The sequence below is a fragment of the Trichomycterus rosablanca genome, chromosome 19, assembly GCF_030014385.1.
Source record: "Trichomycterus rosablanca isolate fTriRos1 chromosome 19, fTriRos1.hap1, whole genome shotgun sequence".
NCBI lineage: Eukaryota > Metazoa > Chordata > Actinopteri > Siluriformes > Trichomycteridae > Trichomycterus > Trichomycterus rosablanca.
In genome coordinates this window covers 12,225,657-12,240,505 of record NC_086006.1, presented here as the reverse complement: position 1 = coordinate 12,240,505, position 14,849 = coordinate 12,225,657, and the positions used below count along the sequence as shown (strand labels likewise).

Genomic DNA, 14,849 nt, shown 5'->3' with positions numbered 1-14,849 from the left:
GCGGTGACTTGTCCTCTGACAACTACTGCTTATGTTCCATCCACGAGATACCAAGGAGCCTGTTGTCAGAGTCCAGCTTTTGCATCCATAGGACCAGAGACTTGAAGAGCTTGAGTTTGGTGGTGAAGCTGAATTCTTTGCTTTGCCATGTTTTTCTGAGGCCCAAGTACTTGATGGCATCCACTTCTTCTAGCTTTTGGCCATTCATTGTGATTAAAGTGGAGGATTTAGTTTTTTAGGTGGTAAGCCTTCTAACACTGCTATGTTTATAAATTTAAATGCATATTTATATGATTTTAGAATTTTAATACTATAAGGCTATTTTACTAGCAAACTACATCTAAATACATCTATTTACTTTTCTTATTTATTAAATCTTCATTTACAATGTCAGATGGCTTTTATGATAATTTGTCATTTGTGAGCCACACTATTGGTCACATATAATAGTTTGGATGTACTTCTGGTTTTTAGCCCTTAAAAACATTTTTTTTTCCAAAATGGACATACTAATACTTAAGCTTCAATCTTTTACTGATTCAATAATGCTGGACCAGTGTGGGCTAACTTTTGTGTGTTTAATTTTTTGAGGCATAATTATGAGCTGTCTACAAAGGGCTATCATGTGGCTTTACTCATTTTGCAACATTAGCACCATCACACCAATGTAAGCTACCCATGCTATAGGGCAAGTATTATCATATTTTTATTTCCCCAACATGAGCATTTTAATTCCGTTATGGTTGAGTTTAGTTCAAGTCCTTTCCTCTTGCCACTATTGTCTTGAGAGATCTGTTTATAAGATTGACCTATCTTATGCTTATCAAAAACACTATAGTAATAATAATAATAACAACAATAATAAATAATGTGTGCATGTTCTTGGCTTAACTGGGGTAGCCACATTAGAAAGCTATCATGCACCAAAGCCTCACAAAAGCAGTCATGGCAACAGAGCATCAAAGAGGCTGTTGCCATGGCAGTAATGACACCACCACTGAATGATTAATTAAAGAGATTCAGAAATGTTTTGTGGATATGCATAAGTTTGAAATGCAAATAAAGGGCTCAAAATGTGTATATCATTTTTTAAAATGATTGAAAAACGAGTTTGGCAATAAACTCTCACTATAAACTGTATCCTAACAGAACACTCATGCTACATTTTGTTTTTAATAGGTTTGATTTACACACACATTTGATTAAAGATTGAAAAATTATTTTGTAATGGTTGTGCAAAAAGTAACTTAAAATGTTTAGATTAGAGCATCAGGAATGCCTTAAAAGTACATTTGTCCAATTTTTTTTTTTTTTTTCATTGTATGTGAATGGTTTCTAGTTTTGCAGCAGTAAATAAAATTGGGGAGTGGTCTCTGCATTTGGACAACATCAAGCTTGCTTTGAAACCGAAGAACCCATTTCTACCCAACACACTCTTCATTTGTATAAGACCATACAGAACATCTGGTTCAGCATGACTCTTCGGGAGGTAAGGACAATTTCAGCAAAAGACTAAATAAACACATAACTATTACTGTAATTAAATCATAATTCAATATTTCCATTTTTATAATGGTTTGTCTGTGATAACATTTATAAACATGTTAAATTAAGTTTAAAGAGAAAGTAGAATGTTGAGGGAAGACACTTTTGGTACATGCTTTGTTTATTTTTCAAAATTTAGATATTTATTAATTAGGAAAAGGCAACCATTTTCTATTTAAGTGTTTTACAATAACACACAAGGTTCTTCTTACTATGATTTCACATTATTGCACAATGTAGAAGTGCCTTTTGTTATTTTAAAAAGAATAACAATTTTACTAAGTAATTTTACTAAAAGAGTGATCCATACACTACACAAAAAACCCATACTTACACAGGAACCCTCTGCTTGCCTATAAAATTTGAGCATGTAAGCTTTGCAAGTTTGTAAGTTAATTGAATGTATTGTATTTTCACATTTCCTATTGTATGCTCATATAACTTTTGGAACTAGTTATAAGATTTTCATCTCATCAAACTTTGTGAATACAAAACAACAGTTAAACAGGATGGGTTTGGTTCTCCTGTTTCAGTTCATTTAAAACTTAATCATGCTTTAAAAATAGCATACATTCACAAGAAAACACTACAATTTGTGTAACTGTGCTACCCACTTAGCCACCGTGCCACCCTAGCTACTTCTATAGTGTACTACTTCTCTTCTTTCCTGCTCTAATGTTTTCTTTACTTCTTTTTACTCCAATGCTCAATTCACTATTTATCCATCTAGCATGATCTAATTATGCAAAAACAAAAATGACACAATTGAAGTTTAAATGTTCTTTTAAATAAATGTATAATCTTTACATTATGCTGAATTACGAAGCCCCTGAAGGGACATGTATACATTAAAAAAAAAAAAAAAAAAAAAAAATTAAGTAAAAATGTGGTGAGAAATAAGCACTTTCTTGCACTGGGGTTGGCACCATATTTACATAAGGTGGGGAAAAGGGACAGAGTATGCCAATTTACATTCACTATATACAACATATACACTGATCAGCCATAATATTAAAACTACCTCCTTGTTTCTACACTCACTGTCCATTTTATCAGCTCCATTTACCATATAGAATCACTTTGAAGTTCTACATACCTTTTTAGCCTGCTTTCACCCTGTTCTTCAATGGTCAGGTCCCCCACAGGACCACCACAGAGCAGGTATTTTTTAGGTGGTGGATTATTCTCAGCACTGCAGTGACACTGACATGGTGGTGGTGTGTTAGTGTGTGTTGTGCTGGTATGAGTGGATCAGATACAGCAGCGCTGCTGGAGTTTTTAAATACCATGTCCACTCACTGTCCACTCTATTAGACACTTCTACCTAGTTGGTCCACCTTGTAGATGTAAGAGTTGAGTTGGTCATCTTCTAGACCTTCATCATGTTTCACAGGACGCTATTTTTGGTTGGTTGACTATTCTCAGTCCAGCAGTGACAGTGAGGTGTTTAAAAACTCCAGCAGCGCTGCTGTGTCTGATCCACTCATACCAGCACAACACACACTAACACACCACCACCATGTCAGTGTCACTGCAGTGCTGAAAATGATCCACCACCCAAATAATACCTACTCTAGTGGTCCTGGGAGAGTCCTGAGCATTGAAGAACAGCATGAAAGGGGGCTAAAAACGCATGCAGAGAAACAGATGGACTACAGTCAGTAATTGTAGAACTACAAAGTGCTCCTATATGGTAAGTGGAGCTGATAAAATGGACAGTGTGTGTAGAAACAAGGAGGTGGTTTTAATGTTATGGCTGATCAGTGTATATACTTGTCTTCTGCAATATGTTTAAACTTTGTAACATAAACTGTTCCCTTACAAGTTTAAAATCAAATTAGGCAAGCATTCAAATGTTGTTAGAATGGTATCTTGTGAAAATTACCCTATTTTGGTTAAATCAAGTAAAAAAAAAACCAGGCAAATGCTTATGAGAAATGAATCAGTACAACCCAGCCCACATTGATATGAGGTGCAATTTGCAAAATCTTGTAAAGCTTTAGTATTTCAAATGCCAAACATGGTTCACATTGTGTCTTATCATCTTTATACATCTCTCCACAGTGCAGAAAGCTCTGGTGGAATATAATTCATTTATTTGTCATTATGATTATTATTATTATTATTAATTAGAGATGCATGAGTACCGATACTGGTATCAGGTATTTGCCTGATACAGCGTTCATTAACTTGTACTTGTACTCGCAAACGAGGCTCCGATACTAAACATCCGATACCGTGTGCCTAGTGCACGTTGCTGCGTTATGCCTGGTTCACACTACACGATTATTGCCCTGATTTTTGCTCGACGACTGGTCGGCGCTAGATTTGCCGGCTCGTGAGCAACTCGGCATTCGCTCGGCGATCAGAACTCGGCTCTCGATCGCTAAGTGTGAACTATCCAACAACTTGATCCGACCGGCTCGCCAAGCGCTCGGATCGAGTTTTCTAGCATGTCAGATATCTGATCTGAGATGTGCGACTGGGAATGAGTGACATGTCGAACAGCCAATGAGAACGCAGGATACGGTGTGAGGGGAAACGCAGGAGAGGAGTGTAAACAGGTGGGACAGGGGGATAATATAGTTTATATCAGAATACATCAGCACACACACACGTTTTACAGTATTTCTGACCTGATCGTTCTCTACAAAACATAACAACAAAACACCAACATTGCAAAAATATTTATTAACCTCCAACTCCATTAACTCCATCTTTCTAAATAGGTATTGGTATCGGTATTGGCAAGTACAAAAATACATGTATGTACTTGTACTCGGTTGGGAAAAAATGGTATTGATGCATCCCTATTATTAATAGTTTTTATTATTATTATTACAAACACTGTACTTCTACTTGACTCTGTTTAACATATACTATATACTATAGTATTTGGACACCACCAACTGCATGTCCAAAAGGATTTGGGCACCACCAACTGCATGCTGTCACAGACAAACATGGTAACCTGCCTGAGCAAAAGTATTCACACCCCCACCAACTGCATGACAAAATGTTTTCGGACACCACCAACTGCATGACCAAAAGTATGTGGACACGACGAACTGCTTGACCAAATGTATTTGGCCACCACCAACTACACGACCAGAAGTATTCGGACACCACCAACATGCTTGCACAGACACACACGCACTCACCTGCATGACTAAAAGACACCACCAACTGCATGACGAGTTAGTGTTTTACTTCACAACCGGGAAAAGTTAGGAGGTTTTTAATTATAAGCACACATTTACAAAATAACAGATTATATTCCTAATGGGACAACACACGGTTATAAATTTAATAGCATCTGGAAGAACATAGACTAAGGTAAGCAGTGGTTATGATTTTTTTGCTGTGTTTTGGATTTTGGCCGCTGTGCCATGATTTATTGCGTGCTTTTGTTTTGCAATGAAAACCAAACGTATCAGTTTAAGCTTTTAACTGGTACCTTCTTGTTACGGAAATTACATTCATTTGCACAATGACTAGGAAAGTAAAGGCACTAAGTAAAACGGCAAAATACAGTTGCTAATCTGTTGTTGTTTTTTATCTGAACTTATTATTTGTTTATTTCTAAGCTACATTTCCAATATATGTTTTGTGTATATTATATTGACTCGTGACTTGACTCGGACTCTAGTCTAAAGACTTGTGACTTGACTTGGACTCTAGCTTAAATACTCGTGACTTGACTCGGACTCGTATTTTGTAACTTGTGAACATCTCTGCTGTGTGCTAGCTTTCACAGAAACATGGCTTGACGCTACGGCATACAGGAGAGCCGGATATGATCACCAAAGAACCATTAGGTCCACCCAGAGATCTTACAGAGACAAGGTGGTGTCAAACTACGAAGGATCTGACCACAGACGCATGTGGAATGGTTTATGCTCCATCAAAGACTACAAAGAGAAAACCTGTGATGTCAGTCCCTCTGCCTCACTACCTAATGAACTGAACACCTTCTTTGCACGGTTTGCACAGGGCATGTGTAATATTACTATCATATCACCTCAGATTGCAGCTTTACTATAACTTCTTCTGCAGTATTGTTCATCAGTCGCACAGTGGTGTCTGGATGTTTTTGGTTATGCAGTTGGTGGTGTCCAAATACGTTTGGTCATGCATTTGGTGGGGGTGTGAATGCTTTTGCTCAGCCAGGTGACTGTGTGTGTCTGTGCAAGCAGGCAGTTTGTGGGGTCTGAATACTTTTTGTCATAGTTTTTGGGGGGTATGAATACGTTTGCTCAGATAGATCACTGTGTGTGTTTTCAAGTCACTGCATTCACGCTAATAATAAGACTAATGTATAACAATAGTGTGATTGTAATAATAATAATGACCAAGAGAGAACAATATTGCCAACTCCAATCACAGAAACAGATTCTGTACCGAACACTCACTGTTAAATTTGTAATGGTGATTTTAACTGTTATTGACCCAAAACTGAATTACTCAAACCCTAAATCACAATTACCACAATTATTACTGAGTACTATACCAACTATGTACTGTACAATATACTGACCAGCCATAACATTAAAACCACCTCCTTGTTTCTACACTCACTGTCCGTTTTATCAGCTCCACTTACCATACAGAAGCACTTTGAAGCACTCATCTGTTGCTGCTGTTTGAGTTGGTCATCTTCTAGACCTTCATCAGTGGTCACAGGGCGCTGCCCACGGGGCGCTGTTGGCTGGATATATTTGTGATTGGTGGACTATTCTCAGTCCAGCAGTGACAGTGATGTGTTTAAAAACTCCATCAGCATTGCTTGCTTGTGTCATATCCATAATGTTTTCTATGCACTTTTTTTGCTCAAGCTCAAAAGTAATTGTGGTACGATAGTGCTATTCATGTTTTTAAAGAAACCATTCTTCTCTTCTTATTATTTATTATTATTACAAATCAGTCTCAATGCTATGGTTCCGCTATCAGGGGTTTTAATGTTTCTCAATCACCTCATTAATTAGGAGGTAAGGAACCGCCGGTTCTGGCTTGGCATGCTATCTGAGGTACTAGGCTCTATGATCTTTGTATCAGCTGTATTGGGCTCATCGCTTTCATTACCTGACGGGGCTGCCTCAGCTCTGACAGCAGGCATGGCAGCAGTAAGCCTGGGACACTGCTTTGGAGAGATCAGTGGAGCCCAGGTGAGAGGTTCATACTTTCTTATTTGTATTCATTTAGTGTTTTAACATATAAATGATCTTTTGTTCACTCACTGTTTTTTATGGTCGTAGGTGAACCCTGCTATAACTGTGGCCTTATTAGCTACACACAAATTGGATGCCTTAAGGGCCATAATCTACGTGTTTGCCCAGTGTGTAGGGGCAACTGTTGGAGCCGGAGTCCTCTACTTGGTCCTGCCCCTAAAATCCCCAGCTGAGATCTATGTCAACAAGGTATGGATCTGAAATTTCAGTGAGTAGACAACAGAAGTAGTATAACAGTACAGTAACACCACAAGCTAAACCAGTCTAGTGTCTATAAAATTATAGTTGTATTAAAGAATAAAACATGTTTAGTGTTTACTGTAGTGTCAAACAAAAATACTACATAAAATGCATAATATACAACACTACATAGTCTTTAAAATCTGTTTCAAAAGGGAAAAGTCACGTGACAAGCCTCAAATGTGTTTGTATCTTTGGAATGAACTCAAACATTAATTAAGACTTTCTTGACCGAGATCAGTGCCTATTCAATTTAATCTTTTGCTGTATAATTTAACTCAATTCAATTTTACTTTATTGCCATTATGCTAGTACAGAGTTGTACAGTATAGTGAAATGCTGTTGAGCTATTTCTGTAGTGCACTGATAGATAATGAGGAAGATTAGAGGAAGAAGTTTAAAGAATTGTATCCAGGTGAGATCCTCGGCTATGTGGGCAACAAGGAACTTGACACTACTCATTTTGTCAACTATCTTCCTTATTATGCTCAATGGAACATGCACTCTGATCCCTTTGATCAGCTTTTTAGTTTTGCCCGCATTGAGGGAGAGGTTGTTGGTCGCACACCACTCTCAGAGAAAATTCACCTCTTCTTTATTCAGTGCCTCATCCTTTTAGAAGATATTGCCGACTTTATGGTATGGGTGATGTGTTTTGCAATGCAGTCGTAAGTGTTAAAGCATTGGTATAAGGAAGCATCCTTGTATCATTGGTACAATCCCGCATACACTGCACATAATTGCCCCTTTGTGTTCATAGGAATATTATGTGGAAGGCATTGTTATTATAATAACAAAAATATAATTGGACTATTTGTGCTTTATTTACATGTGAAGTCTCTGTGTCCACTGTAATAATGTACAGAACTGAAATTGAAGTGGTAGACAGTATAACCAAACAGTTAATGCATAAATTCAATACACTGATCAGCCATAACATTAAAACCACCTCCTTGTTTCTACACTCACTGTCCGTTTTATCAGCTCCACTTACCATATAGAAGCACTTTGTAGTTCTACAATTACTGACTGTAGTCCATCTGTTTCTCTGCATGCTTTGTTAGCGCCCTTTCATGCTGTTCTTTAATTGTCAGGACCCCCACAGGACCACTACAGAGCAGGTATTATTTGGGTGGTGGATCATTCTCAGCACAAGTCAGAGCTGATCGCTCATCTATTGCTGCTGTTTGAGTTGGTCAACTTCTAGACCTTCATCAGTGGTTACAGGATGCTGCCCATGGGGCGCTGTTGGCTGGTTATTTTTGGTTGGTGGACTATTCTCAGTCCAGCAGTGACAGTGAGGTGTTTAAAAACTCCATCAGCATTGCTGTGTCTGATCCACTCATACCAGCACAACACACACTAACACACCACAACCATGTCATTGTCACTGCAGTGCTGAGAATGATCCACCACCCAAATAATACCTGCTCTGTATTGGTCCTGTGGGGGTCCTGACCATTGAAGAACAGCATAAAAGGGGGCTAACAAAGCATGCAGAGAAACAGATGGACTACAGTCAGTAATTGTAGAACTACAAAGTGCTTCTATATTGTAAGTGGAGCTGATAAAATTGACAATGTGTGTAGAAACAAGGAGGTGGTTTTAATGTTTAATATTCTCTTGGCTGAAACTGGTAATTCATTCACTAAACTGTCACATATACAATAACCAATGAAGAGAGAGATTGAAACTCCACCCAAAAATCTGAATTCGGAAGCTCTGATTGGTTAATACAGCTGTTTATCAAGGCCTGGACCAAGACTGAATCTCTTTAACAAATGAACTGATTCATTAAGTTGTTTGAGCACGACACCATAATGAAATAGAGTGAGCAAAACGAATGAATCTTTACCATAGGTAAGAGCACAGCTCCCTGATTCGATTCCAATGAATAATTCGTTTGAAAAGAGTCGTTTCTGACTTGTTGACTCAGTTTGCATGTGTGTGCTTGCACGAGCCCACCCTCTCATACGCAAAAGAAAGTGTTCTGCGCAGCCCTAAAAAGGGCAATTTTGTAAATGCTCAACAGGCCGGATCAAACAGCCTAACGGGCCTTATGTGGCCTGCCGGCTGTAGTTTGCCCACCACTGTCTTAGGTGCAGGTTTTACCTGGCACGTCTGTCACAAGGCACTCACCAGATCATGACACTTATCTCTTTCTAAAACGTATGCAGTGGGCACTGATGCATCCCCATACCATGACAGATGTTGCGTTTGCACCTTTCGCTGATAAAAGTCTAAATGGTCTTTCGCACAAAAAACTCAATCATTTTTCTTTTAGTCCATTAGAGATGAGCAAGGGCCTGGAAAACTTGGTAGCATTTTTGCATTAGCATGTTTCCCCTGCAGATTTGTCTGAGAGCTTGAATGTCATTTTTTCTAAATAAGAGTTTATAAATAATACAAATGTGTTACAGGCTTTTTCTTATTGTGACTGCTACTTCTTATTGTTGCTACTTTTTCATCTCTTAAAATATTTGTCTATTTTACAACATAGGTACCCACTGAAGTAAATGCAGGACAAGCTTTAGTGATGGAGATACTTGCCACCTTTCAGTTGGTCTTCACCATCTTCTCTGTGGAAGAACAACAGAGGAAAGAAGGGTTTCATCCTGGCAATCTAGCAACTGGTTGCTCCCTCACTGCTGGCCTGTTCACTGCAGTAAGTTAAAACTTGCACAATAAAAGATAACATTCAAGTATTATCTACTTAAAAAAGAACTAGATACAGCACTCACCTGTGAAGGTAACAACAACAACAAGAATAATAATAATAATGATGATGATGATAATACAGACAGGAATGTAGTGAGAATGTACAACCCTAAATCAGAAAAAGTTGGGACAGTATGGAAAATGCTAATAAAATAAAAACACGTTTATTACATTTACTTTGACTTTCATTTGATTGCAGACAGTTTAAACCCAAGATATTTCATGTTTTGTCTGCTCAACTTTTGTTTGTTAATAAACATTCATTCCTGCATTTCAGGCCTGCAACACATTCCAAAAAAAGTTGGGACAGGGGAAATTTAAGGCTAGTAATGAGGTGAAAAAACTAAATAATGAGCTTCACTGCACTCGTCAAAGTGTAGGTGATAAGATGCATACAGCATGCTGCCCACGTGTCGGAGGGGGCATGGGTTAGCTTCGTTCTCCTCAATCCGGGTGGGGATCGGCATTGGTGGAGAGGAAGCATGATGCAATCGGGCAATTGGACACGCTAAAAGGGAGAAAAAAAGGGAGAAAATGCATAAACAAAAATATATTTAAAAAATGCATCCAAGAATATGAACATATGTGTATGTGTGCACAGGGTAAAATATCTGGAGGAAGCCTGAACCCTGCTCGCTCACTAGGACCTGCCATTATAGTTGGATACTGGGAACACCACTGGGTGAGTCATGATTAACAAGACGAATTTTAAAAATTCCATTTTCATATGCTCCATGGGTAAGAACTCTGCCATTTCTGAGTTTAGTGGGTAAACTGTGCATATTGAGATCAAATGCTTCTGATCCATAATTATTTAGACAATTAATTTGCTTTGACCTAAATATTCACAGAATTCACAATGATTCTGTGTATATGCATAGGCAGACATCCAATGGCCCCTGAGAAATTAGTATCCAGACAGCCAACTTTCACTGAGCCATCAATACAAACCCCATTTCTGGAGAAGTTGGGACATTTTGTTGAATGCAATTAAAACAAAAATCTAACATTGGTAAATTCTCTTGAAGGTTTTTTTTTTGACAAAAGTTCATATAACTGACTTTTATTGTTTTGGCTGACCAACTTTTGTAAAAAATTAACTAATTTTGAATGAAGGCCTGCAACACACTCAAAAACACAGACAGGGCACATGTTCGCACTGTTTGAAACATTTTTTCAATAAGCAGGTGAACTGGTAACATGTGAAGGTATTATAAATGGGTATAAAAGCAGCATCCACCAAGGCTCAGATGGGTTATGGCACACAACTTTGTGCCAAACTTTGTGAGAGAATTGTTAATTCAAAAAGAACTATTCTCAAGACTTTCTAAAGACTAGAAACAACTGTTAAAGGTACATGACCTTTGAGTCTCCAGATGGTATTGCTTGACTTTAAACAGATCAGCCAAAACATTAAAACCACCTCCTTGTTTCTACACACATTGTCCATTTTATCAGCTCTACTTACCATATAGAAGCACTTTGACTGACTGACTGTAGTCCATCTGTAGTCCATCTGTTTCTCTGCATGCTTTGTTAGCCCCCTTTCATGCTGTTCTTCAATGGTCAGGACCCCCACAGGACCACCACAGAGTAGGTATTATTTGGGTGGTGGATCATTATCAGCACTGCAGTGAAACTGACATGGTGGTGGTGTGTTAGTGTGTGTTGTGCTGGTATGAGTGGATCAGACACAGCAATGCTGATGGAGTTTTTATACATCATTGCTGGACTGAGAATAGTCCACCTACCAAATATTCAGCCAACAGTGCCCCGTGGGTAGCGTCATGTAACCACTGATGAAGGTCTAGAAGATAATCAACTCAAACAGCAGCAACAGAGCTCTTTATACCATACCATATTGTATACCAGCTTTTCTAATGTCTTCATTATGTGGGATTAGTGACTTTAGGTTGACCTTTTTGTTTTGGTGTAAACATTGGAAGTGTAGCTTGAACACTCCAATGAATTAAGCATTTCATAGTCCGAACAGCTGGAAGGGTAATAAACAAATGCTAATGAAATAACAAAAAAAGAAGGTGCCTGGTAAAACACAAAAAGCAAACAATAACAAACAAACAGAGAGACACTGAGCGCTGTAACAAGCAGCCACTCTCATATAGCGCCGGAAGTATTTACAAAGTACCCCCAAAATATAGAATGACTTACATACCTTTTATGTAACCATGTCTTCACTCTTAAAGTCTACAAAAAAATCAAGAGCTCTAAATAGTTTTATTATCCGTTGTGTACAGAAGAAAGAATTTGTAAAAAATTCTAAAATGTTCTTAGGATTTATCCAGTATGTTCCATCTTAGTCTATATTTTAGATTTAAGTTATTATATTTTGTTTTGTTTTATATTCTACAGTTTAATAATTCTATATGTTATGGTAAAAATAGAATTTTTGTTCAGTTAGCTATTTGTTACTCTGATAGAATCATTGTTATACATGTAACATGTCATGTTTCATTGCAATATTTGTCTTTCATTGTATGAGTTTCCTGCATTAATTTATCTGCATCTGATTTTCACTCCCTAAGGTGTACTGGCTTGGACCAGTGTTGGGCGCAGTTTTAGCTGGAGTGTCTCATGAGTTCTTTTTCGCTACAAGCTCCTCCAGGCAGAAACTGGTGGCGTGTCTTACTTGTAAGGATATTGAGATAGTGGAGACAGCCAGCGTATCCCGCTCATCTCTGTCAACCCTCACACAGATAAGGGCCAAGCAAAGCAATACACATGAGCACAACTGAACCCAAGAACATGCAGAGATGTTTTGGAATGCAGCCTTTTGTTTTCCATTTTTTTCTTTTTAGGGTAGGGTTACATTTTGATATTAGTATTTGTTCTCTTTTTTGTTTTTGTTGTTGCTGTAAAATAATTTAAATTATAATAGATAAACACATGCATAGATTACCTTAAATCAGCGCTCCCCAACCTTTTTTGCACCACGGACCGGTTTCATATAAGATAAAATTTTATGGACCGGCAACGAGACGCTGCTTCCACCTGGGGGTGATATGAGATGATAAACACTCGTGTGTTGGAAAATGAAGCAGTGTTTTCATTGGTGATGTAGCGATCTCTAATTATTTATTCTTTCTGTGCGGCCCGGTGGTTGGGGACCACTGCCTTAAATGACATTTAATGTACTGTAACCACTGTTAGAATCTTTTTTCCTACCTCTACCAATACAGTTCTTTGTAGGTATTAATTTGTATGTATTAATTTCACTGCCTTACAATAAAATATTTGGAAATGTGGAATATTTGTATAATATCTTAGCTCTCTTTCTTTGCAATTGCTCTCATGTGAGTTACAAAGACATGAAAAAAAAAGACCAGATCTGATATACAGCAGATCACCTCCACTATGCTTGAACAAGCAAACAGAACAGGATGGACACTAAACACAACACACTTAACGAAAATGGTAACTTTATAAACTTATTAGAACTTAACATAAAATGCACTATGTACAAATTTACATGTGATGTGAGTGTAAATGTGGTAAGGCAAGCTTGGTTTATTTATACATTTTGCCTTACCACATTGAAGTTATGACAAAAAAGGAAATGGTTTGTTAAATCCTATTAATTTATGAGATTTTCACTTCTGGAAAAATTTTATTTTCATTTTCCTAGTATAATGTGACAACAGGCAAAGATATATTGGATATATAGGATGTATTGATTTTGGTTAGGCACTGTGTGTTACCTACGAAATCACCATATGTTGTTCTGTAAGGAAAATGCCAAATCCATACTATAGGTATACACTGATCAGCCATAACATTAAAACCACCTCCTTGTTTCTACACTCACTGTCCATTTTATGAGCTCCCCTTACCACATAGAAGCACTTTGTAGTTCTAAAATTACTGACTGTAGTCCATCTGTTTCTCTGAATGCTTTGTTAGCCCCCTTTCATGCTGTTTTTCAATGGTCAGGACTCTCCCAGGACCACTAGGTAGCGCCCCATAGGCAGCGTCCTGTGACCACTGATGAAGGTCTAGAACAGGGGTTTTCAGCCTTTTTAGGCATGCGCCCCCCCTCGTGTGCCAAGCGCGACTTGCGCCCTCCCCTTGGTGGAACACCGCTCAGTTGCGTATACCAAGCGCTGATTGCGCCACGCCCCCCTCCCCTTGAAGCACGGCTCAGGCGCAGATGCCAGGTGCTGCTTCCACCACACCCCCTTCCCCTTGGTGAGGCACGGCTCGAACACGGATGCCAAGCGCGTCCTCCTCCCATCCATGAACCACCGCTCCATCTCATGTGCCACCGGTTCATAATAATAATCTCGTAATGCCACACACCCCCAGGGGGTGCGCCCCACAGATTGAAAACCCATGGTCTAGAAGATGACCAACTCAAACAGCAGCAATAGATGAGCGATCATCTCTGACTTAACATCTACAAGGTGGACCAACTAGGTAGGAGTGTCTAATAGAGTGGACGGTGAGTGGACACGATATTTAAACTCCAGCAGCGCTGCTGTGTCTGACATGATGGTGGTGTGTTAGTGTGTGTTGTGTTGGTATGAGTGGATCATTGTCACTACAGTGCTGAGAATGATCCACCACCTAAATAATACCTGCTCTGTGGTGGTCCTGACCATTAAAGAACAGGGTGAAAACAGGCTAAAAAGGTATGTAGAGAAATAGATGGACTACAGTCAGTAATTGTAGAACTTCAAAGTGCTTCTATATGGTAAGTGGAGCTGATTAAATGGACAGTGAGTGTAGAAACAATGAGGTGGTTTTAATGTTATGGCTGATCAGTGTACTGTATATTCAACAATATGTATTAATTTAAGGACATTACAGACATTTTACTAAAAATCTTGAAAATGAGCTTATGCATCATGTTCACTGAATGTATACTTTTACTGTTTCCAAACATGTGTACATATGCCTCAGAGCATGTTAGGATGGTAATTGTCTAACTATAACCTGCACTTATCCACTTATCTAGGTTTTCTTTTGTCCCCACTGCAGTGCATATACAGTGTATCACAAAAGTGAGTACACCCCTCACATTTCTGCAAATATTATATCTTTTCATGGGACAACACTATAGAAATAAAACTTGGATATAACTTAGAGTAGTCAGTGTACAAC

The 14,849-nt window shown here is 38.4% G+C and overlaps 1 protein-coding gene across 1 annotated transcript; it reads left to right on the top strand.

Annotated features, from left to right (window-relative positions):
- Nucleotides 1-1,460: 1,460 nt before the first annotated feature.
- Nucleotides 1,461-12,989, top strand: LOC134333727 (aquaporin-4). Its single transcript, XM_063015858.1, has 6 exons — nt 1,461-1,489; nt 6,531-6,710; nt 6,801-6,962; nt 9,514-9,678; nt 10,333-10,413; nt 12,275-12,989. The coding sequence occupies exons 1-6, from the start codon at nt 1,475-1,477 to the stop codon at nt 12,482-12,484; spliced, it is 813 nt and encodes a 270-aa protein (XP_062871928.1). The 5' UTR covers nt 1,461-1,474; the 3' UTR covers nt 12,485-12,989.
- Nucleotides 12,990-14,849: the final 1,860 nt, after the last annotated feature.